The sequence below is a fragment of the Drosophila hydei genome, unplaced genomic scaffold, assembly GCF_003285905.1.
Source record: "Drosophila hydei strain 15085-1641.00,03,60 unplaced genomic scaffold, DhydRS2 tig00008134-arrow-pilon, whole genome shotgun sequence".
Lineage (NCBI taxonomy): Eukaryota > Metazoa > Arthropoda > Insecta > Diptera > Drosophilidae > Drosophila > Drosophila hydei.
The window spans coordinates 3,150,686-3,174,990 of NW_022045843.1; the positions used below are offsets into that span (position 1 = coordinate 3,150,686).

The following is a 24,305-nucleotide window of genomic DNA, read 5'->3' on the forward strand; positions in this document are numbered from 1 at the left end:
GTTCCAGCTGAAGAACGAAAGCCAAAAGGCCAATTTGCATGCCGAGAAGCAGTAGCAGCTGCTGCAGTTGTCAAGATTTTGTGGCACAACTGTGATTTCGCATTTCGCATTCATTGAAACTGTCACGGGTCCGCGGCTGCGGGTGCCTGGTGCACCACACCATTCCACGCCATGCCCACGACTGTGGTGCAAAGTGCAACATTTGTTGCAATTTACTTGCAATCCAGCATTTGTATGCACAGTGACAGTGCGGGCCATAAGCCACTCGGACCGCAAAACAACCAAGAAAAAGCAGAAGCAGAAGAACATAAAAACCCCTTTTCACAAGTGAGATGTCGGAACTGGGCAACAATTGTTACAATACCAACTTTTTATTTGCGCTCGCATCAAACTAGAGTTCTTTAGAGAATTGCGACAAACTAAAATGCTTCAAATGTTAAAAGTGAGGGGACATTATTATACATATGTGTGCTAACAGCAAAAGGCCAAAAGGGAATTTCAATTTGATAAAAAATACTGAAAGAAAACTTTGTTGACAATTTCCTAGAATATTGTAAAGCCTAAAACAAATTAAACTTTGCCTTTTGAAAGAAATTAAAAATATACTACTAAATATACTAGATTACATTGAATGTATATAAATATATCATGTAAAATTTTAAATTCAGTGAAAACCTTAAGTTTGAATCATTAATTTATCTTGTAAAATTTTTTAATTTTTTTTTGTAATTCTGATAGCGTTTTAGAGAAAAGTCTGATATATATTGGTATATTTTATTTTAATTTTTCTTATTTAAATATATATTTAAATATATATTAAAAAAATAATAAAAAGTTCTTTTGTTCTGTTTTTTTAAAATAGTTTTTGTATTAATATTTTAAAATATATTTAATTTAGAAAATTAATATATATATAACAGCTTAGAAATTTATTCAACTTTTTTAAATTTTGACTTTATATTGTTATAAATATTTTTATATTATTAACAGGGTATTTGCTAGTTGTTCACATCTGTTGGCTAAAAACCGCAAAGCCAACAAATGTGTAGCGTAATTGTTCTTGAATCTGTTTTTTCTGGCTGCGGCTCAAGCGGCGTATGCGTAATGCTGTGTGAAGTGGCAAAAACTTGGCGTTGCGTACACAATTTTGTTGCTGTTTCTGTTGCTCTTGCTGTTGTTGCTGTTGTTGTTGTATGTTGTATGTGACAGGCGTTAACTGACACTTGGGTGTCACGTTAATGTCGTTTAGCATGCTAAGGCCTTAAATGGCATTTATTTGCAGCACAGCTAACGCGCTCCGCCACGCCCACACGCCCGTTCGCCCACACTCAACGCTAGTGGCAAGTGTCGTTCAAGTTTCGGATATTGTCAAAGACGTGGCTGCTGCCCAACCACAGCTAAATACAATGACGTCTAATGGCATTGAAGAAGGTTTTTTGCTGTTAGCTGCGGGGCTTGCGATGAGTCGACTGAAACAAGTGGATTTTGTCCTTCCGCTGCCATACTCACCCACTCCTTGTGTATGTGTGTGGCGTGTGGCACACTTAGTAAAAAAGCAACAAATATGACAAACACCGCACAGATTATAGAAACGAAAGCCGTCTAATTTCGTGCTGCTTAGCTGCCCAAAAGCCACATTTGTGGCTAATAACTGCTATTAAAGCCATGCCGCTGGGGTGCTCTCTGATATACGTGTATTTGTGTGTGTGTATTAGTTGTAGGCGTGTGATTGGGCTTGCTGAGTAGGGTCTGCTATCTAATTACAATTCAGTAGAAGCAACTTTTATTCATTTGTCCAGCGTCACATTTTGTATGCTGCTTCTCTGTTTGCTAATAGTCTGCAGTGTCTAACTCGCTCTACGCCTACTCTCTCTCTTCCTCTCTCTCTCTGCCTTTTAATGTGTGTGCGTGTTCCTGTATGTGTAGCCAATTTTCTAGCGTGAAAACTGCTGCGGGCGCGATAGTGATTTAATATCTACCTAGCTCGGCCTCTCACGCCTTCGCTCTCTCTCCAACTCTTTATATATAGCTCTCTCTCTCTAGCGCACAGTGTCTGGCTTTTGCTCGCCTGTTGCTAACCTAATCAAATGAAGTTGTGTCCTGTTTGTTTGTTTATTTTGTCTCAGCTTGTCACGAGCATGGCGAATGTATGTGTGTGTATGGCTGTTAAATTTGGTGTGTGTGTGTGTGTACACTCTAGTGCAACAACAACAGCGAAGAGCAACAGCACTTGATTTCATGCACAAACAGCACGTAACTCACACTGTCTCTCTCTGTACTACATCTATGCTCCCTGTCTGCCTCTCACTTCCACTCAATTTCAATCTGTAATTACTGTTGCTGTCTCTGTCTAGTGTGCTGGCAATGCGTGTTCTGTTTCAAGTGTCATTTGCTTTAATTAAAATTTATTTAAATCGCTTGAGGCATAAGTGCCATAGCCTATAGTCAAAGCTATCAAACAGACAGCGAGAGAGAGAGAGAGAGATAGATATACACACGTTTCAAATCTCAAAGCAAATACAAAATAAATATGTTATCAATAGACATGTGGTTTCAAATGTCAGCTGCATGGATGCATCATTCAAATGAGACACACATAAATATTTCTTATTTCTCTTATCTCGATCTGCATACGTATATAAATATCAACAGCAACAGCAACAATAAATAGACAAATAGACAACGGACAATTCAAATATTTATGACCGCCCTCTGTGGTCGTTCGCTTCTGTTACGATTTGTGTCCTTTTTATTGCCCACCTATGCATAAAATTTCTTTTGTGTGCTGACAATTGCCAGCGTGTGCTCGGGTCCAACAACGAACATTTTTGTTGTTGGCTTGAATTTAAGTTGTAGCACATGGCACTAAAAGCCTGCCTTCAGCTGCTTTAAAGTGGCCACATCATAAAGCTGTCGAGTTGCCTGGCTAATTGCAGTTTTGTGCTTTCAAGCTGTGATTGTAATTGTGATTGGGATTGAGCTTAGAGCTTATTGTTAACTGTTTTGTTTACATATTAAGTGCGGCTCTCAATGTATTACAATTTACATAATAAAAACCATGAGGAATATTAAGATAGAAAACTTTATCTTCACTTTAAATATGCTTAAGCCATAATCTAATAATCAAACTTTACTTTTCTTCTAAATAATAACAATAATTCCCCTTAAATATTTTACACTTGTGTCAACGTTTTCTCCAATGCGCAAAACACTTTTAAACCTACTCAACTTGTCGTATATGAACGGATCACAGATAATAGAATATTTTTAAAAATTGTTATGATTTTTAACTAAATTTCGTCTAGCATATACTTACAGCTTTGCACACAAATGAACAGTTAATATTTAAAAAATCTGCCAACTGCAGAAATGTTCTTAGAATTCCCAATGAGTTCTGGATAAAGCTGCCATAGGTACGTCAAACCCTCGTAGCTGTTGAATGAGTATTACTTATCTGAATTGTGTCGCTGTATTTCTCTCTCTCTCTCTCTCATATACTAAGTATACCAGGTCTAAAGTTACTTAACTCCAATAAACGTATAGGGTATCTCAGCTGTGTTTTCGGTTTAATTTAATGATTTCGTACTTGTGATTTGTTACGACGCTGCTGTTGTCTAGTTGATTTGTTTGGCAAAAATCGTTTTTATTTTTGCGGTGCGCAGAAACATGTATATACACATATATATAGGTATGTGTATGTGTATGTATATCTATTGGCACAACTTAACAACGCTTCGCAAGCTTAGAGTTTGTTTATGCATACACCCACACACACACTTTAAATGAGAAACAAAACCAACGTGGCAACCATAAAGCTGAACCACACACCCACACACACACACACATAAATTTTGTACACTCTCATGTTTGCACAATAAAATTTCAACAATATACGCGACAGGGTCTTTGTACTTGAGTAAATTGGATCTGTGCAATGTGTGGGCGTGTGTGTGTGTGTGGAAGTGTGCGAGGGGTAGTTAACAAAAATTAAATAAATATTTTGCTTAAAGCAAGTTTAAAGCAACACGCCCACAACTGCAAGCAAGAACGTCTCCGTGTCTCCTTCTCTCCCTCTCCCCTACCTCACTCGTTCTATTTGCTGTGATCCCTGAGTTGGCCCCTGGACCCCAGCTAAACATTTTAGGTATTCATGTGTAATCCATTTCGAAATTTGCATGTTTAATGTGCTGTGAGGAATTCTCGTTTCATTTGCCGATTTTTTTCTCTTCTCTCAGCTTTCCTTCATTTTTTACGTATTTTCCTTTGCTGCTTGATAGATAAATTTAGCTAGCTGCCCCTGACATTCGCATTGACTTTGCAGCGTGCATTGTTGCCTGTTTATTGTACACAGTTGTTCCAAAACTTTTCCTCAAGTTGCACATCCAAAGACACAGTTGTACTTCCATATAGGTATTTATAGTATATGTATGTCTGCCTGAGCACAGGTGCGTTATGTGGTGGGGTTTTCGTGGATTGGCATGCCAGCTGTGGCCATTAATGAGAATCCGACAACAAGTGAAGCTTGCTTACAATGCAAACACATTTTCGGGGCCATTGTTTGTGGGACGTATATAACTGCGATAAATTCATACGTAAACGTGATAATTAATTGTGCACAACAGCATGAAAGTCGTTTGCTTAGCATTGTTGGTGCTATTCGCGCTGGTTGCTGTCGGCCGGGCCGCGGGCACAAATCAGAGTCATAGCATTACGTGGGGCAGTCGTGTCTTCCGGGACATGCATCTGGAGCGAGTCATTATCTCAGAGAAATCGAAATTCTTACGCATTGTCACGCGCACCTATAAATTCGAACAAGTTGTGCGTTGCTTCACTCGAGTTTTTTGCCATTGATTTTCTAATTGAAATCTGATTTTTCTCACTAGGGCACTCAGCGTCTCATCACGCAAATTGTGATCACCGATCAGATCAAGAATGGCAACGGCGGCTATGCTCGACTCGAGGCTGGCGGACCCAATGCCAACTTTGCCAAAATCTACTTTAAGAGTCAGCGCAACAAGGAATTCAGCTTCATTGTCGATATTTATGGCATTTAAATTATAATTAATTTTGTCAGTAGTTAAAACAATGCTGATTAATTACAATTTACAGTTGTCTTTATGTGTGCGTGTTTGTGAGTCTATATTAAAAATCATAATGAGAAGGGGTATACCACGTAAATTGCCGTTCATGTGAAAGGTATACTCAGTTGCTATATATAATGAGTGCCAATGACAAGTAAGAGTGTTCTAGTCGAAAGTGCTCGACTAAGAAATACCCTGAACTCTGGCAAATGCTGTTATTTCAATCATGCATAAACGGATATGACCTTATTGACTTCTAACTTTGAGGTGTCTTCCACGCCTTCTTTTGCTTCTTCCATTCCTTTTCACAAAACCAATGTTTGTTCATGTGAAAGGGTGCTTGCTCTAGTGGGACGTGACTGACTAGGAAATACCCTGAACTGTGAGAAGTGCTGTTATTTAAGTCACGGACAGACAGACTTATCGACTTGTTACTTTAAAGCGTCTTCCACGCCTTTTAATAGCTTCAAGGTTTACAAACTATAATGAAGGAGGCGTCACACTATATAAATTGTACTATATGGGAAAGGGAATGACACTCTGTACAATGGGTGTTATATATAAAAGCTATATAAGTAATATATATATATATAAATGAATATATATATATATATATATATATATATATTTATAGCTATCTTTGTTTCTCAGCTCATCTAGTCTTCTCTTTTATACATTCTATTCTTATACAGTTTTTTTTATTTATTTCATGCTCCGTTTAAATATCTATAGGGTATCATTAGGTCGCTCTCCAATGACCTGCCCAGTTTTACTTGTTGTCTATTTGTTTATTTGCTCGCATGCAATATTTACATTTCACAAATAGTCAACCAAAGAACATTATTTAGTCACATGTTTAAAGCATAAACAACGCAAACTGAAAAAGCAGAACACTGTTGATTCGCAGAGGTTGCTGAGTGAACTGTATGGTTGAGGGCCAAGGGATGTTGACCATGATACACATCGTTAAATTGTTTTGCGCATTGTGTATTGTTTTTATTTCTCTGTTTTATTCAGTAATAACTGCATAATTGAATTGAATTTATGGTTAAGTGCAGTTAAATGCTCTTCTATGCGATTTTCATAGACTTCATTTTAATTGAGTTTAAGGCATTTAACTTTTGTTTAATTATACTCAATGACGTCAATTACTTTTTGTGTGCAAAAGAAAGGCGAAGCCATTTGTTTACACAAGTTGAATGTGAGTAGTTCTAGCTTTTAATCAGATGAATATAATGCGATTTTTTATATTCTATCTGGCTCCGTCGCGCTTATTCTTTCGCTATTGTTTTTAATCTCTTCTCTTGCTTTCTGAATTTTAATTCTTTCACATTGAATCTCACTGACGCTCCGTGTTTTCTGTTTCTTCTCTATTCTTTGGTCTTCTTTCTGCACTCTCCTCTTTTTCGCTCTTCTCTTTATTTCTTTCTCCTCTCGCTGCGTCTCTTTTAGCTCTTGCTATTTCTTTTATCCCCTATGATTTCCTCATTAAGTTTCTTATATTTCCAACATATGTTGCCTTTCTATGCGATTTTCATAGATTAAAGTAAGCCAAAAAGATTTTGTATATGACTTTAAGTTGAGCATTTGTCTATAGCCAATCTGAATGTTGAAGAAACTTTAATTCATAACATAGATACCTAAACTCTAACTGCACAAATATCATTAAGTAATCAAATCTAAAGTTAAATCCACTACAAATCAATTTCAAAGGTCATATACATATATAGGTCAGCAAGCATTTAAGTCTGCTGAAAGTCCAGCAGTCGATGGCTGTGTCTATTAAACTAACCTGCAGAAACAAATGCTTGCTGTCAATTAGGCGCACATGCTGCACTTATTTACAATTCTAAATAATTAAGCTGTACGACCTTAGCTTTAGGCTTAACTTAACTTTAGTTGGAGTTGTGCTTAGTGTATGTATTTAGTTGATGTTTTGGGAACGAGAGTGGCAGCTGCTCAGCGCTCAATTCCATTTCATTAGGCAAAAGACGTGGTCTAGTGTGAGAGATGAATATATAGGAGCGTAATTAAGGGGCATTAAATTAAACGATGCAGCCGCAATTTTGGTCGAGCAAATGAGAAAATATTACACATAATGTTTGAGTGTATGAATGTATGAGTGTGTGTGTGCGTGTGTAAGCTACAGGCTGCACGAGAGCTTCTATGGCATTTGCCAAATGCCAGGCACTTAAACTTAACCCATGAGGCACAGCCCCCGCCTTGGTCTGTCTCCCTTTTTCTGTGCTGTTGCAAAGCTCAAACAAATCCAATCAATGTTACAGCTTTATACACACATCCAATAAGTGTGAGGGTGCGTGTGTGTGCGCGTGTGTGTGTATGCAAATAAGTGCTGTGTGGCATATAAAATTTAATGTGCTGCCTGCCTCAGACTTTGCTCTCTTGGCGACTTTTGCTGTTGTTGCTGTTGTCATTTAGGATTTAGGATCAGCCATTGATGCGTGTGCAGCCCATCAATCGTTGCGAATTAAAATTTTATTATGCCAGCAAAACACGATTGCACATGCATGCGATGAGTTTGCGTATACGTTGCGTATACGTAATACTCATTACGTATACGTTCCATATTTAGTGCTGCAATGAACATTTGAATGCAAATGCTTGCCTTTTAAAACGTTTGGGGCCGCCATCAGCATGAATAACCAATTGCTTGAGCTTAAGCCGAGGGGTCGAGCCAAGCTGTCCATTAAATGCCAGCAGACTATAACTAATACTCTTAGTAATACTCTTAGTCTAACACGCTCACAACTTCCACGAAGGCCAAAGACAATGAAGCGTGAATGCGCAAATTAACTGCAAAACACATGGAGCACTAACCTGGCATGAGCCAGTCCTAAAGGTTGGCGTGGACAGCTAACGTTAGTTAGCGAGGGTGGCTTCTAAAGTTGCTCACTAGTGTAGTTTAGAAGAGGGAAGAATGTCAATTAAAGTTAGTCTTACTTTTCGGTAGAGTAAGAGTCAGGAGTAGTTCTTTAGCAATACTTTTAATGTCGAGGGCTGCTCTAAAAGCTGCTGTAAGAACAAAAAAAAAGAACAGCTAAACTGAAGTCAACTCCAGACTTAATGAATATCTATATAAAAGTCAAACTCATTTATATACTCAACTAATATATACATTTCTTTAGTATGTATGTATTAACTGTACTTAGAATAGTAAGAGAGCTTAAACTTGAGCCAACTCACAACTCTTTCTGCTTTACTTTTTCATTAATAATCGAAACAAGAATCAAGATCTGCCCTCGTGGCGTCCTCGCAACACTCTCGCACCTGTATAACCGTTAGTGACAGTGTTTTTCATGCACTTTTGGCTGGCATTCAAGGATAATGCAGCAGCGAGTGTGCAAGTATTTTATAGTTTGTGCCAAACACACACACACACACACACATACCAACGCAGCACATCTTCCTGCGCTGTTTGTGCCACTTTGTGAACCCATCGTTCAATAACAACATTGTGCTTCACTAGCCAAACCTCTCTATAGCCTCCGATACCTCTTCTCTCGTTTTCTCTGCCCCCATTGACCACGCCTCCGCTGTTGGGAGTTTATAAAGCGCCATACATTATGCAGGTTGTTTGTTATCGTTCGATAGAGTGTAAATTATGGCACAAGTTGCCAGCGTGGCTGCAGCAAGTCTGGCGCAAGCAAAGCTAACGGGTCACACAGATGTGCATATATATGTGTCAGCATATATGGTTGCAAAAATCCTAATTGAGCCAGCTAGTTGAACTCTAAATGGAATTTATGTTTCTGCATATTAATTTCAATTATGTGCACTCTCTTTTCCCCCTCTCTGGCTCCTTCTCTATCTACGCTGTCTTTTGTGCTGCAAATGTTTTGGTTTTAAAAGTTTATTTTTTTAAGCAAAATCCTATTAAGTTTAAGGAGCTGAAAAGCGCTTTTAAATCCATATATATAACTATATATATATATTTGTGCAGTTGCTTTGGATGCGCGTTTTGCTTGTGCAATTGAAAGGAAACTTTTCTATGGCTTTCGCCCAGCTCTCGTTCAAGACTGTGCAATCGAATGCCTCGCCTGCTGCTCGTATCAATGCAGCTTGAAGGGTTTTATGCAGATTTCCATTTGACTTTGTCTCAAATGTGCACACACTCACAGACAAAAGATAAAACTTAGTGGCAACTCAACCTCTGCCATAACCCTCCCGCTATCCCCTCTCAGTGCGTCGTTCATTTTACAGCCAATTTTGTGCTCCTTAGACTACCCTGTCTCCGTGCCCACTATTTAACAAGCCTGTCCATGTTCTCTATCCTTGTGCATGCTCTTGACCTCGTTGCGGTTTGCCTCTGTGTGTGTTCCCCTTCTCTTTAGCTGTTTCTTTTTCATCTTGTCATCGCGTCTTTGTTAAGCGCATAAAGTGTGAAAGTACATGGAAAAGGATTTCGGTTGCTGTCCCGAGAGACTTTTGTTTTTCAATTGCCATTTGCAATATTTGCCGCAATTGTTGCAGCTGTTGTTAGCAACGAAAAGACAAACACACAAACCCACTTTAAAGTGTTCGACTTCGTTTGGGCAACGAATGCAGCTTGTCTTGGCTTAGCTTGGCGTGCAACACAGCACAGTTTGGATAGAACTGCAGTTATAACGCTGCCGGCTGTCTTATCAGTTGCTATTTATACCCTGTGGACGTGCTTGCCAAAGGGGTCGATTGATTTTTATGTCTTGATGTAAGCTCAGGCTTTGCCTTCTACGTATTTTGTTGAGTATTTGAATTGCTATTCATTTTGAAAGTTGTGAGAATTTCTAGGCGTTAAATTGCCTTTGGTTAAAAGTTGAGACTGTGATATGAATTTAAGTATTAATTCAGTCTAATTAACTGGTAAAGATGGCATCGACTTTTTACACAAATTTTTATTCACTTCTAAAACTTTGCTCTATAAGCTTAAAGCAGTCTGTTTCATGCTCTGTCAAAAACATATTTCATTATAAGCTTTAAACAGGGTATCTTTCAGTCTAGCACATTGACTTTCAGAAATCAATTGAATGGCTTATAAAACTCTATCACTCTATAAGCTGCACGCAGGGTATTTTGTAGTCAAGCACTCTCCTTTTAAGCTCTCTTCTTTATGCATTTCGAACATCAAGCGGAAACTGTCAGCTTGTTATGTGTGTGAGCATGTGTGTGTGAGTGTGTGAGTGTGTGAGTGTGTGAGTGAGTGTGTGTGTGAGTGTATGTGTGTGTGCAGACATTCACTGCACATCGTTACTTTGCGAGTGTTTTTTGGATTTCCCACTCGACTTGAATCATGCTTATCAAGTGTAGCTAACAATGTGCTCTCTGTGTGTGTGTGTGTGTATTTGTGTGCGTATGTGTGCATGTTTGATTGCCTACAGCTGTTTTTCCGGCTAGCAATTTCTACTTCTCAAGCTGTTGGTGCCATTTCTACAGCATTTTCTGCTACTTTTCTCAGCCATTTGTAACGTGGCGGCGTCTTAATAAATTGCGAATCAGTCGCCCCTAGTTTGCCCCTTCGATTGGCCCAATGCAACGCGTATGGTGCACACATGAATTGCAAATCATTGTGTATTTAGAATCTAGATCACACAACGGGCCTTTGGTCATTAGGTAACTGAAAGAAGACACAACAAAATGTTCATTTCATTTCAATTCGACTTTATTTACATTTCCAAGCAGAACAAAACAAAAATTTGTTCATTATGACTAGCCCTGCTTGGGTCGCAGGTGTTTCTTCTTTGGTATCTTTGTATAGGTCTTGACATAGAAATTGCCAAACATATACATCATGAGCATGGCCTGAAAACCTAGTAACATTATCAAACCTTTGGGGAAGTTGCAATTCTCGGCAAAGATCAGCACATACGCCGAATAGGAGAAGAGCAATACGAACTGTACGAGTTGTACTATCGTTATATACTTCTTCCACCAAATGTTCGACTTGACGCCCGGATAGTACGCCGACAGGAAGTAGTAGAAATACATGATGGCATGCACGAAAGTGTTGAGTAGGCCCAGGACGTTGAAGTGACCACCGGTGCCATGGAATCGCATAACCAAATAGCATCCTAGGAACATTATCCCGTGATGATAGAGATGCAGAAATGTGATCTGCTTGTAGCTCTTGCGCAGCACAAAGAATATCGTGTCCAGCAGATCAATTATCTTATTGATGTAGTAGGCATAGTGGAGGTAGCGCTCCACGTTTTTGTGCTGATGCCCAAAGGGAAAGGTTTCCATGCAGTGCAGATTGCAAATGCCTTCAATGATCAAAAAGTAGAATGTCTAAAATGCGAAACAAGAAGAAGAGCATTAAACAAGCTTCCTTTAAATCCCATCTGACGTTAGCTTTGTTTACTGACAACAGCAAAGACGATGAGGTTGTATGCCACCTGGCCAAGATTGTAGACGCGTAGCACTTTCGTCAAATCGTACGGTTCTCGATTTCGCATATAGATCTTACCCACTTTTAAGACGAATATAAAATAGCTTGTGAGTATCAGAAAGATCGGCCATGGTGAATCTGTCAATGGCAAGGGATGGGGATCTGCAGAAATATATATGTAATTGATAGATCTGATTCAGCTCTTTGCACTCCGTATATATAGATATATATTATTTACTCTACCAGGTGATGGTATATTAAAAATGCTGAGCATGGTTGAAAAGCACTTTTCGTCGATTGAGCTTGAAATACGATTTGCGAATGAACGCGAATGTCAAATGCATTGAAAATCTACTTCAATTGATTTTTTGTAGTCCGGCGTTACACTGAAAAGAGCTGAAAAGGCGAGACAGAATTGGCACAGAATACGAATAATTAAAGCTTTTGAAGAAGGTATAGACGAATAGAGAAATTTGAACAAAAGCTTTATGCGATTACGGATCATTGATATTTATAAGATGCGCACAGAAATCTAATCGAAATTAGATATTCCCTTAACCCAATTAAGCACAATATGCGTTAGTTACTTCTGCCTCTGTTCGTGTTCAAGTTCAGACTCAAGGTTGCAGAGAGTCCAATCCATACAAGTAGTACGAATATTGTTGTGTTGTTTAGCTCAGATACCACATCTGATTACACAATAATATAAATGAATATAAAAGTCTGAAGAATGCCACGCTTAAGTCATATTCTTTTATTCCATTCAGATTCTTTAATATAAAAAACAATTTAATTTCTATAGATTTTTCTTCGATTTTGGCCTAATGTAGGAATTGAAGTAAAATTTACTAAACAAAACTAGCATGACTATTGCCTGAAAGAGTTGCATATACTGCATAAAGATGGGAAACTGGCAGCTCGGATTGAAGATGAGAACAATCAACGACTGAACAAGTACAATGGCAAATTGAATTAACTGAATTATGGTAATATACTTCTTCCACCAGAGATTGTCCTTAAGATTCGTATTCAAGGCGGATATAAAGTAGTAGGAGTACATAACGCTATGGACAAAGGTATTCAATGTTCCCATCACATGAAATTGCCCAGAGCCGCCGTATAGACGGAATACCCAGAATGTGGAATAAACCATCATCACATGATGGTAGACATGCAGAAATGTGATCTGCTTATAACTCTTGCGCAGCACAAAGAACACCGTGTCCATCAGGTCAAGGATCTTGTTCAATAGGTACAAATAAACCAGCGTACGCTCGGTACTCTTTGAGGGGTGATCAAGTGGGAGACGTTCCATGCAATGTAGATTGTAAACGGGATTGAGGAGGATCATATCGAGTCCCTGCAACATGCAACTTAATAACTTATCAAATCAGCAAGTCACTCCCAATACGTACATAAACAAACAATACGAAATTGAAGATCACCTGTCCCACGTTATAGACCAACATTACGTTCTTTAGATTGTACGGATTGCGGTGCTCCATAAAGCTTTTTCCCAGCTTCAGTACAAATACTAAATAGCCGACCAAAATAAATGTCACAGTCCATGGCGAGTTCACCAACGTCATGGAACTGACCAGGACAGGATCTATTCAAAAACAAAAATATTTAAATGGTTAAATTAGGCACAGAAACAAAGAAAATTGTTTGTTGCACCTGGTGGAGGTCTATTCCAAACTTCGATTAAGTCGATACCCATTTTGCTGAACTATATTCCACAGCTCTACACGTTTCTTTCGGAAAACTCAGTGACTTGCGCGCTTCAACTGCGACTTCAAAATAGAAATCAACACCCAGCAACAGCGACTTAAATGCTGCAAATGAGTATGTAGAACTGAATTATACAAAATTCGACATTAGACCAAAACTGCACGACAATTGAATGCTCTACCAAAGAAGTTGATTGAGTCTTAAATTCGAGACTTGGAAAATCCGTAACGCAAGCTTAGTTAATTGATAATTTATGATTTGATATATGTCTTCAACTATGCGTTACATCTTTAATTAGCTAATTCAAATATCCAAATTTTATAGGGCAGTGATATTCAAATGGAAAAAAATTTAAGTCATGCATTGATTAACTATTTGCAAGTAAATTTTGTTGACAGATACCCTATGAAAAAAAGAATATAATTAATATATTCCTCAAAATCTTATTTACTTATATATAAATAAATAAATAAATAAATATATATATATATATATATATATATATATATATAATATCAATGATAATTGATGTTTTACTTAAGGGATGTCCTTGATTTATATTTTAAATATATATATATATGAAAAATTTAGAGAATTTAGCTCTTCAAATGAACAGAGATGTGGTCAATTATGACATGACATTAATATGAGAGTATCTCTGCTTATTTATCGAGCTAGAGCCTCTAAGTCTATACATTTTTCTGACCATTTTAGCGATTTGAACTAAGCTCTTCTGTAGGAGAACCTACATATAAAATTTCCAGATCAGCTCTTTAAGCTGAGCTCAAAACGCTCAAAGCTCAAAAACTTTTTCACTTGAATCAAACCATTAAGAATTATGTACAGTGTTGGAAAATGCAGAATAGGCAAACAGTTTTTCTCTAAATCTTAAATACACTCTGTACATTGTTTATATTTCGCAATTATATATTTTAGATCTAATATTGGGGTTTTAAAGCAATATTAGATAAATTACAAATTGTTTACTGTGTTTTCTGTTCTTTGGACTTTACGTAAGTCTTATAGTAAAATTTGCCAAACATCACGGCGAATATTGTACTCTGAGCTATCTGCATAAATTGCATAATAATTGGAAATTTGCAAGTCGGATTGAATATGAGCACAAATACTGCTTGGAAGAACAGCAAAACAAATTGTAACAATTGTAGCCGAGTTATGTACTTCTTCCACCAGAGACTGCCCTTTAGTTCGGGATAAAGAGCCGATATAAAGTAGTAGGAGTACATCACGGTATGCACGAAGGAGTTTAAAAATCCCATCATGGCGTATTGACCGCCCGTTCCGTAGACTCTTACTACCCAGTACATGAAAAAGAACATATTGATATGATGGTATGTATGGAGTACAGTTATTTGCTTGAAGCTTTTGCGCAACACGAAGAACACGGTGTCCAGCAGATCGAGCATCTTGTTCAAAAAGAAGATATATGTTATCCAGCGTTCACGAGTCTTCAGCGGATGATCGAGCGGGAAGGTATGCATGCATTTATTATCGTACGCAGGATTAATGATGACATAGTATATCCCCTGTAAGAGATTATTTGCTATATATAATTGCTCGAACATGACTTTGGCTGCGGCCGATACTCACATAGCAAAACATTAGGGCATTGTAGATCACTTGAACGATGTTATAGACAAGCATTAAAGTTTTAACGTTATATGGCGGTCGATTCTTCATGAAAATTGGTCCAAGCTTCAATACAAATATTATATATGATAATGAAATTATCACGACTGGCCATGGTGAGTTGAACAGTAGGAATTCCTTGGTTCCGGGATCTGCATAAGTATACTGTTAAGAATTTGTATCATTTGTATGGATTACACAGGCCAACACGCCTCTACGTTTGAAGTTGCCAAATTAGAGCTCGCTCATCTAGTTTCAGATTCCGATTTGCTGACCTGTGTTACATTACAAGTCATACCTGCTCGTGGAACTTCAAAATAACTAAGGAAAGACATCGTGATCGGAATTTGGAGCTTTTCCGGAATTTGTTGTGATTAGATCCGAACGAAATTCAAGACTGAGTCAATAGAAAAGGCATAGACGCAATCAAAGTTCTGCAACAGGTTCTTGCAAGTTACTTCACGGTCATGCAAGGTCTGCAAATAGTCGTTTTTATTAAGGAAAAGATAGCGCTTTATTTTACATATCGTATATACTGGGTGGTATATAGAGTTTCTATATATCTATATAGTAATATATATACTTAAATATATATACAAATGTGTATATCTATATAGGCGTAAAACCCTGTGATTATTCAAAATTTTAGCAAATCAAATTACTTGCGTGCAACCGACTTCTTAATACTCGTTCACGCTTTACACGTTGCTAAATTGATAAAAACAAATTTCTGAACTTTGATTCGAACTCGCATCTTCCCAATTAATTTGTAATTTTACCACTAAGAAAAGCAATTAGTTTTAAAAAAAAAATAAATTCGTCTTTGCCTAGAATCGAACCTGCGTCTCCGCGACCACTTGCCTGCCTAGTCTCTCTAGTTGGCAAACGAGCTCACTAAAAAAAAAGTTATCTTTTTCAAGATTCAAACCCGTGAGTCAACTAGGAGATGACATTTTTGCCGACGTCTCAGTCTGCAGCGCCATTATAACCATTGTAAATGAAGTGAAAAATGCAAAAATAAATACCAAAGCAATACAATGAGAATTGCGATTCTATTAATTGAATTATATATGAATATATGTGTGCACATGAACAGAAAATTGCCTAAGCTTGGAACTGCAAACGATACTTTCCACACGATAAGCACGATAAGCTCGTATAAATAAAGCTCGATAACGTAATTGTTCGATTTCATGAAAAGGGAACAGTTTTCAATCATTTTAAATAAGCTTCGTGAGAATTATAAGTCTCTAACTCGCATAAGCTCCGAGATCAATTGTTCATATATACGAAAAGTTGAAATAATGGACGAATGCACAGCTTAACGGACATAGTTAGATCTAATAATCAATTTTGTAGTTTACACAGAGATTCACACTTGAATTTGTGACAAATTGTTTGAAATTTTTCTTTTAATTTTATATATAAAATAATTCACGAAATTCAACAGAGCCCCATTTTGTTTTATTTGAAGCAGAGTAAAGCCGAGCTGAATAGAAACAAATTGTATGGCTATAGATCGATTGAAGCATTAACGAAGGTGTGTCCAAGTTGTGCGCTTTTACTTCATATTCATTAATTGTTGTTTCAATTTAAATGAGGTTAAATTATGACTTAATTATGCATATGTTTTACAGATCAGAAATGCCGAAACATTCTTAAAATTTAACCGGAAACATTTAATTTTACAACATAATGAATGCAGTTCATTTTTACTGAAACCGTAATGAATGTGCTTGCCGATTGATAGCACGATATGTAATTTATTTTAATAATATTTAAATAAATTTTAATAATAAAGAAACTTTAGGGCCTTGCGCAGGTCAGTGCTAGCATTTCTTTATAGCTATTCTATATTTGTTTATTTTAAATAAATCGATACGATTTTCTGCCTTGAACAATTGTGAAAACTTCTATGTATACATAATAAATTTACTTTGTTTTAATGCTATTCCAATTCTTAAATTCTAGCAATTCTCAAGAATTTTCATGTTGAGGTCTTTCAATACGGAAAAACATTTTAAGAAGTTTTTCACTGCTCTTTTACTTGTTTGGGCTTGATGTAAGCATGATAGTAAAAGTTGCTGAACATGGCAGTAAAAGTTATAGCTACCGCCAGCTGCATATAATGCAGTAGAGTTGGAAATCCACAAGTCGGATTGAATATGAGCACAAATGCTGCTTGGAAGAATAGCAAAATAAATTGTAACAATTGTAGCCGAGTTATGTACTTCTTCCACCAGAGACTGCCCTTTAGTTCGGGATAAAGAGCCGATATAAAGTAGTAGGAGTACATCACTGTATGCACGAAGGAGTTTAAAAATCCCATCATGGCGTATTGACCGCCCGTTCCGTATATTCTCAATACCCAGTACATGCCATAGAACATGATGACATGATGGTATATATGTAGTATGGTTATCTGCTTGAAGCTCTTTCGCAAAACGAAGAACACGGTATCCAGCAGATCGAGCAACTTATTCAGAAAGAAAACGTAGGTTATCCAGCGCTCGGAGGGCTTTAGCGGATGGTTGAGCGGAAGGGTTTCCATGCATTTACAGTCATACACCGGATTAATGACGATTCGATACAAGCCCTTTAAATAAATGCTTATGGAATGGCTCTAATGTAAATTTGAATAATATTAATACTTACATAAGAAAAGATAAATCCATTGTAGATCACTTGAAGGATATTATAGACAAGGATTATGGCTTTTACGTTATACGGCTTGCGATACTTCATGAAAAATGGACCGAGCTTTAGCACGAATAGTAAATATCCCAAACAAATTAGAGTCGCTGGCCAAGGCGAGTCCAATAATGGGAATTCCTTTGTTCCAAGATCTGCATAAGTATTACTGTATAAGATCCTTGTCATATGGAGTGCTTCTGTAATAATTTTTTACCTGCCCGTGGAATTTCAAACCTATCAAGAAATTTCATCATGATTCTAATTTCTTTTTCCCGATGTAGTTCCGATTAGATCAGCACGCAATTCAAGACTGATTACATTAAAGAGCTGCACGCAAAAGGAAAAGAGATTAACTCGATATCAAATATATAGTCGAAATTTTAAATTAGTTTTATTCATTCATTGGGGTTCTTTAATTTGTTATCGTATAAAACCGATTGCATAATACTCGTTCACGATCGAAAAACAAACGAAACTTAATAATCACACTTCCTGTGATCCAATGATGTCGATGACATAAGGCTTACGAATTTTTTACCACGACTAAGTCTCAAAAACATATGTCGAAGTTTACGAAAGGTAGACGACCGATAAGAGAATATAGGTGAGGCATAATATATACATTTTAGGTATAGCCGACTTTAAATATCTTGAATGATATTTCTTATGCAATATACCAAATTCACTGCTTGCAATACTAAATATGTGAAACAAAATGTGAATGAGGCTGTACTCCAGAATTTTGTTGACTTAATGGCTTATTCCCATTCTTCCTGGTTTTTTCTAGATCCTATATTGTAGCCCCTCTAGTAATTAAAATGCAAATCGTTTTCATATCATTCTAAATTTTTGTGTTGCTCAAGTATTTCAATGTTGACGTCAAACAACACATTTTTAATTGTATACTTAATGAGGAATATATTGTATATCGAATTCATTTAAACAATTCTCAATAAACCTCATTAAACAGCTTAAGCCTGACTTTTTGTACGACACGTGGTGTCAAAGTGTGCCAAGTGAATTGTAAGTGAAAAATTATAAAAAAAATCAAAAATTAAATCAAAGATTGGAATATTTTTCTTTGATTTTTGTAGCTTATTGTAAGCATTATTGAGCTTCGCATTTATCGAACGCATAATATTCGTTCAAGGCCTTTAGATATAAACGATTTCATTAAGAAATTCCGTTGCCGAAATAATTTAAATTGATTTGCACAGAAGGAGGGGAAATAATGTGAAAGTGCACTGGGTAGTGGAGAGTGCACGACTAGAAGATATCCGGAAATTAGCAACGAATGTTTAATTGATAGAAAAGTCTCTTTCTGTAACTAGACAGATATTCCAATAAATATGAATTTAGATTTGAGAAGAATTTAATTTAATAAAAGTAAAACTGAAATATGTAAGTTTCACTTAGCATAACTTACCCGAAATTCATAAAAATATTAACACAATTTGAATTTAGAAAAACATTTTTTGGGTATACTACGAAACAATTATATGCCTTAAGTTTCAAGGCTGTGGCCTGAATTTCCGTTCAGAAGGTTAAAGTCTAGCTATTAAATCAGACCTATGTTAATGTGCGATCGATTTAGGTAGTCATTTTATGCAATTCGATTTCTATATACAAAAATAATAGAATAAGCGAACGATTTTGATACATAATTTATATATATTTATTCAGTTCTTTTCTTTGGCTTGACATATGCTTTGTAATAGAAATTGCTGAACATGACTATCATGACAGTTGACTGAAATATCTGTTGCCATTGCATGAATAACGGAAATTGGCAGCTGGGATTATATAGTAAGACTATAATGCTTTGAACTAAATATATCATGAACTGTATAATTTGTGTGATAGTTATATACTTCTTCCACCATAAGCTCGCCTTCATTTCCGGTCGCAGGCCCGACACGAAGTAGTAGAAGTACATAGTGAAGTGCACTAACGAATTGCATAGTCCCATCGTGGAGTATTGGCCGCCGACACCGTACATTCGTATTACCCAATACATGCAGAAGACCATCATTGCATGATGGTACACATGGAGCACTGTGATCTGCTTGTAGCTCTTGCGCAGCACAAAGAATATCGTATCCAGCAGATCAAATATCTTGTTGATAAAGAAGGCATAGCTAATCCAGCGCTCCACCGACTTTATCGGACTGTCCAGCTTAAGGGTCTCCATGCAGCTTTTATCGTATACATTAACGATGAAAATGTAATAGAAAATCTTTAAAGAGAAGTTAAAGTTGTTGATGAATTGATGAGGTTTGAATACTTGCCAAAAGAAACATTGTCGCATTATAGATCATCTGGCAGATGTTATAGATGAGTATTACGTTCTTCAAATTATACGGCTTGCGATTCTGCATGAATCGGGGTCCGATTCTATAGACGAATAACAAATATGCTGAACAGATGCATATCACAGGCCAGGGCGACGTGAGCAAATACACTTGAGCTGTCCAGGGATCTATATAGAGAATTTGTTCTAATTAGTATATATCCGAGTGTAAGGTCAGCCAAAGTCCTTTGCCTTCTCGCCGGAACTCAAACATGTTGGAGAAAGTTGAATTCGATGCGTGCATATCCGAGTATTAAGCGCGACTGAATAGACAAATTTGTTGGGTTTTTAGTCATTTGGCCTATTTATACACTGAGCATATTCAAAGTGGCATTGCCGGGTATATTGGGTTTGTGAAACTGGCAGAACAAGGTGTAGCAGAGCCCATGGGGTATATATGTAAGATTCATGATGAGGACGATATGCTGAGTCCATCTAGCCATGTTCGGCTGTCCGTTCATATAAGCGCAAAGAACTATATTTGATCTATCAGCTTTTGGCAGGGTTCAGGGTATCCGCTAGTCGTTTACTCCCGACTGGCACACTCGTACTTGTATTAGTTCCCGCTTTTGTGCTTATGTTAATTTATACACATTTTTCTGCATAAATACATTAATTAATGTATTGAATTAGTTCTTGATCGAAGTGAAACAGTATATAACAATGCCTAATGTTCTCTGACCTCTTTTTTACAGCTGATGGGGCTGCAATGGGCAACAAAAGCAGCAGCTGCTGGGCCTACACTGAAAACAATGTTGATGATCAATCAATCTAACTGGCTGCCTGTGCAGCTTTTGCATATGCGAATGCAATAAAATTTAAGCTGAGCGAAGCAGCCGCTGCCTTAAGTGCTGCAACGGAAAAGCTACTGATTGCAACTGCAACTGCAGCTGCAGCTGCTGAGAATTTAATTAAGGACACAAAAGCGAGCTCGACCAAAAAAAGAAAAAAGGGCAGGAAGGGAAAGAAAAAAGTAGGCGTGGGCGCGGCAGTTGCCATAAATCAGCCACTGCTGGTGCGCGGTGGGCAGCAGTGGAAGCAGCCTTTCATTGAAGTTCAACCTAGGCCAGGCAACGACCTCAAAGCAGCGAGCAGACGTTTGGGGCGCCTTCCTGCCGCGTACGTGCGGCCAGCAGCTGGCCAATTAGTCGCCGCCTCCGAACAGCCAGCGGTAATAATTTTGGCTCCATTGAACGTCAGCCTGATGACTGCCGCCAAGAGACGTGCAGCAACTGGCAGCAGCAGCAGCAGCAGCAGCAACAGCAACAGCAACATCAACAGCGAGCAGCAGCCATTGCAGCAGCAGCAGCAGCATCATCATCATCATTCGTATCAGGATGCGGATCAGCAGGCGCACGAGTACCAGCAGCTGTTGCAGCATCAACATCATGGCCATAATCAACACCAGCAGCAGCAGCACCATCAGCAGCAGCAGCTGCACCAACATCATCATGCACAACAATACCACCAGAGACAACAGCAGCAGCAGCAGCACCAGCAGCAACAGCAGCATCATCAACAGCATCAGGCATCCGCATCAGCAACGGCGACACTGCGCGATTGTTCTGTCAAATTGCCGCTGGACATCCTGTGAGTATTCTCAGCACTGAGCTGAGCTGTTGGCTGAGCTATCATTAAGGGTGTGAGTGGGGTATCTCGTTTAGATTAGAGCTGCATATTCCCCTTGGGCTAATGCTGATTCAGGCGCTCCCTCGACCATGAGACTTGTTAAATCAGTTATGTCCTGTAAAAAAGACTGAGCTAAGGGGTATTTCGATTAGAAGGAAGTGTAAGGTAGAATATAGGCAAGAGTTTATGTTAAAAGACCTGTAGATATATTTACATTTTGCTCAATTCAATCCCAATTCTAGCAGCAAATTGCTTAAGTAATATAAACATATCCCAATTTAATTTAAAATTATACAATTTCTTCTAGAATCTGATATGAATTATTACATTTTCATTAAATCAAAAGAAAATATAAAAATTCTCAATTTGGAATCTAAGCATCTCCCCCATATCCTAGGGTATCTATTAGCCATTCACGGAAGCTCGACATCCCCTGTTAGAAATAGCAATGTCAAATGTAGAGAAAAAGTCAATGTAAGCACGTCTCATGCTTTCATAAAATTTACATTTGAACGACTCGAATGAAAATTGCATTCATGTTAATGCCTGGACAACAATTTTCAAAGTCAATTTCAACAGCTAGACATGTATATATATATATATATATGTATTACTTTGTCGATAAACCTTTTATTGTAGGCCAATTAATTTTGGAAATTACATGACAGGCATGTCGCCAAGCTGAGATATACAAAGTTGAATATATTAAGAGAAGCATATAAAGCAGCATTAAAGGGGATAGAGGAAATATAATCGAAGCTTCATTGGAGTTTAGCTGAAAAGCTGTGGCAAGTATTTATAATAGTTGTAAGTGTAAACAGGTGTAACAGGGTTTTTTATAGCCTCAGAAACAGTTGGCAAAGTTATTTTTAAAAAAGAAACATTAAAAGTAAATAACAGAAATATAAAAATATTCAAAGTATAAGACAAGAATGGTTCTAGAAACATCAAAGCTTAAAAGATTTAAGATATTTCTACAAGACTCAGCACAAGCCTCTAGTCCTAGAGATTAATTAAAAAGTTACTTATTCATACTTAATGATTCAAATCGACCAAATCGTATGCAACTTAAAGCTAACAGAGACCAAAAGTATTGATGTGATAAGTCCAAGTTATAAGCCAGCATAGAGTTAATGCATTTAGAGATATTTTAAGCCAGTTGATTTAGACTTAGCACCTCGAATTGAAAGGTATTATTTAATACTCAAATAATAATAATATTTATTTTATTTAGCCTTGTCTTATTTCACATTTCAAAGCTTCGTTTCAAGACTAATATAGCTCTATATACGATAAGTAGTAACCACGACTTTCATTTCCCATGCCCAGCCCATTTTTAGTTCACATTTCAAAGCTGCTTAAGTCTGCTTGAACTGTCCTCATTTATGCCCCAAAGTTCCCAGCTTGTTATTCACTTTTAATTGAAGAGCCACCTCAAATCATATCTGTGTGCTGCATTGAATGGATAAATGTAAAAAGTTGGTATTATTAATTGCCGGAGCTGCTGCTGTTGAGTTCGTGTTGAGGTTTTTGGCTAAGTCTTTAAGCCGCTTGCCAGCGAATTGCTGGGAATGTCTGAGCTCGTTTAAAACAAAGTCAACTTGGCTGGGATTTAAGTTGTTTAAGCTGCCTGCAGGCGGCGAGCAAAGGACAATGGAGGGCATGGAGTTGCAACGGGGCTGTCAACTCGAATGCGTGACAGCAGCTGCAGCAGCAGTAGCAACCACAACAAGCAGCAGCAGCAGCAGCAGCAGCAGCTGCAGCTATAATAACACAAGCTACCGGAGCAACAACAATAACAGGAGAGTCAAAGGGAAGCGTTGCGTTTATGCAGATGCCAACTCAAGTGGGTAGCCAGCCACGCCTACCCGAAACGAGGCCAGGCGACGTCCAATAGAGTGCACGTGTGTGTGTGTGTGTAGAGAGAAGTTAAAGCATGCCACAGCCGCGAGACGTCGCGCCGTCTGTGTGTGGAGAGAGCAGTTGAAGCAGACAGAAGTTTGAAAATGTGTGAAGTGACGCCTTGTGGGCTGCAGCACACTATGCCACACCACACGCTGTGTCGTTACTTTTAACGAGGTGTCGCAGGCAAAACTCGGCCAACAGGATGGAACGCCAGCTATCAGCTACCAGCTGCCAGCTGCCAACTGCCTGTTGCCGTGCCTGTTCCCCTGCCCGGACCGTACTCTAAACATCAAAGCCACCTTTAAGGCTAGCTATATATAAATGCACTTAGCCAGCCGTTGCTGCTGCTGCTACTGCAAATGAAGTCATCCATTAGACGAGCACAACGAACGTACGAACGAACGTTACGTATACGCGACGTATGGCAGCGAAGTCATAATGCGAGCCGTGTTTTTGCTGCGGTCTAAGCGGAAACGTTTATAATGGAATTCGCTTAAGCGCTGACAAGCGAGCCTTTTGATACAGCAGCAGCGACGGCCACGAATGGAGTTTCTTTCAGGCAGGTGGCAGTTGGGACACCTAACGCCTAACCTGAAGCCGATGTCACCTCTTGCTAATTTCTGCAAGCAGTTTTTCGGTTGGCGCTTAGTGAGTCATCGGCATGCGGAGTTTAACACTTTGAGGGCAGGAGGCTGTCGCTGGGGCTAGCACTTTAATTACTCAGCGCCAGTTAAGGCGGGAATCTAATTAGCTTAGCGACAAGGCGACTGCCATTGAAAGCGAGCGTCGTCCATTAGATTAATTGAGCCACGAGGCTATACTTTTACAGTTACTTTCGAGTGCCACAGCGATCCATTAACACAGATATATATTTCAATTGTAA

At 38.1% G+C, this 24,305-nt stretch overlaps 7 protein-coding genes across 9 annotated transcripts in view; 2 read left to right on the top strand and 5 right to left on the bottom strand.

The window, feature by feature from the left end:
- LOC111604217 overlaps positions 1 to 24,305 on the top strand; it is a 63,468-nt gene that overhangs the window by 31,871 nt on the left and 7,292 nt on the right. For all 3 annotated transcript variants that reach the window (XM_030225530.1, XM_030225527.1, XM_030225529.1), the window contains one exon: positions 20,584 to 21,478. In XM_030225530.1, coding sequence (XP_030081390.1) covers positions 21,093 to 21,478 — 386 coding nt within the window. In that variant the 5' untranslated portion in view covers positions 20,584 to 21,092. The remainder of the gene's footprint in view (positions 1 to 20,583; positions 21,479 to 24,305) is intronic.
- On the top strand, positions 4,591 to 5,102 carry LOC111604249 (probable salivary secreted peptide). The gene is made up of 2 exons (XM_023322240.2): positions 4,591 to 4,818; positions 4,884 to 5,102. The coding sequence occupies exons 1-2, from the start codon at positions 4,624 to 4,626 to the stop codon at positions 5,052 to 5,054; spliced, it is 366 nt and encodes a 121-aa protein (XP_023178008.1). The 5' UTR covers positions 4,591 to 4,623; the 3' UTR covers positions 5,055 to 5,102.
- On the bottom strand, positions 10,762 to 11,878 carry LOC111604234 (elongation of very long chain fatty acids protein F-like). The gene is made up of 3 exons (XM_023322214.1): positions 11,707 to 11,878; positions 11,441 to 11,625; positions 10,762 to 11,363 (listed from the first exon to the last, which is right to left on the bottom strand). Exons 1-3 carry the CDS (start codon positions 11,735 to 11,737, stop codon positions 10,785 to 10,787), a joined length of 795 nt encoding a protein of 264 aa, XP_023177982.1. The 5' UTR covers positions 11,738 to 11,878; the 3' UTR covers positions 10,762 to 10,784.
- Positions 12,201 to 13,272, bottom strand: LOC111604228 (elongation of very long chain fatty acids protein F-like). The gene is made up of 3 exons (XM_023322202.2): positions 13,141 to 13,272; positions 12,879 to 13,072; positions 12,201 to 12,823 (listed from the first exon to the last, which is right to left on the bottom strand). The coding sequence occupies exons 1-3, from the start codon at positions 13,181 to 13,183 to the stop codon at positions 12,260 to 12,262; spliced, it is 801 nt and encodes a 266-aa protein (XP_023177970.1). The 5' UTR covers positions 13,184 to 13,272; the 3' UTR covers positions 12,201 to 12,259.
- Positions 14,090 to 15,257, bottom strand: LOC111604241 (elongation of very long chain fatty acids protein F-like). Its single transcript, XM_023322228.2, has 3 exons — positions 15,143 to 15,257; positions 14,806 to 14,996; positions 14,090 to 14,741 (listed from the first exon to the last, which is right to left on the bottom strand). The coding sequence occupies exons 1-3, from the start codon at positions 15,177 to 15,179 to the stop codon at positions 14,178 to 14,180; spliced, it is 792 nt and encodes a 263-aa protein (XP_023177996.1). The 5' UTR covers positions 15,180 to 15,257; the 3' UTR covers positions 14,090 to 14,177.
- On the bottom strand, positions 16,877 to 17,395 carry LOC111604278 (elongation of very long chain fatty acids protein F-like). Its single transcript, XM_023322287.2, has one exon. The coding sequence runs from the start codon at positions 17,393 to 17,395 to the stop codon at positions 16,877 to 16,879; it is 519 nt and encodes a 172-aa protein (XP_023178055.1).
- LOC111604271 (elongation of very long chain fatty acids protein F-like) lies at positions 19,214 to 20,154 on the bottom strand. The gene is made up of 3 exons (XM_023322273.2): positions 20,081 to 20,154; positions 19,827 to 20,017; positions 19,214 to 19,774 (listed from the first exon to the last, which is right to left on the bottom strand). Exons 1-3 carry the CDS (start codon positions 20,130 to 20,132, stop codon positions 19,214 to 19,216), a joined length of 804 nt encoding a protein of 267 aa, XP_023178041.2. The 5' UTR covers positions 20,133 to 20,154.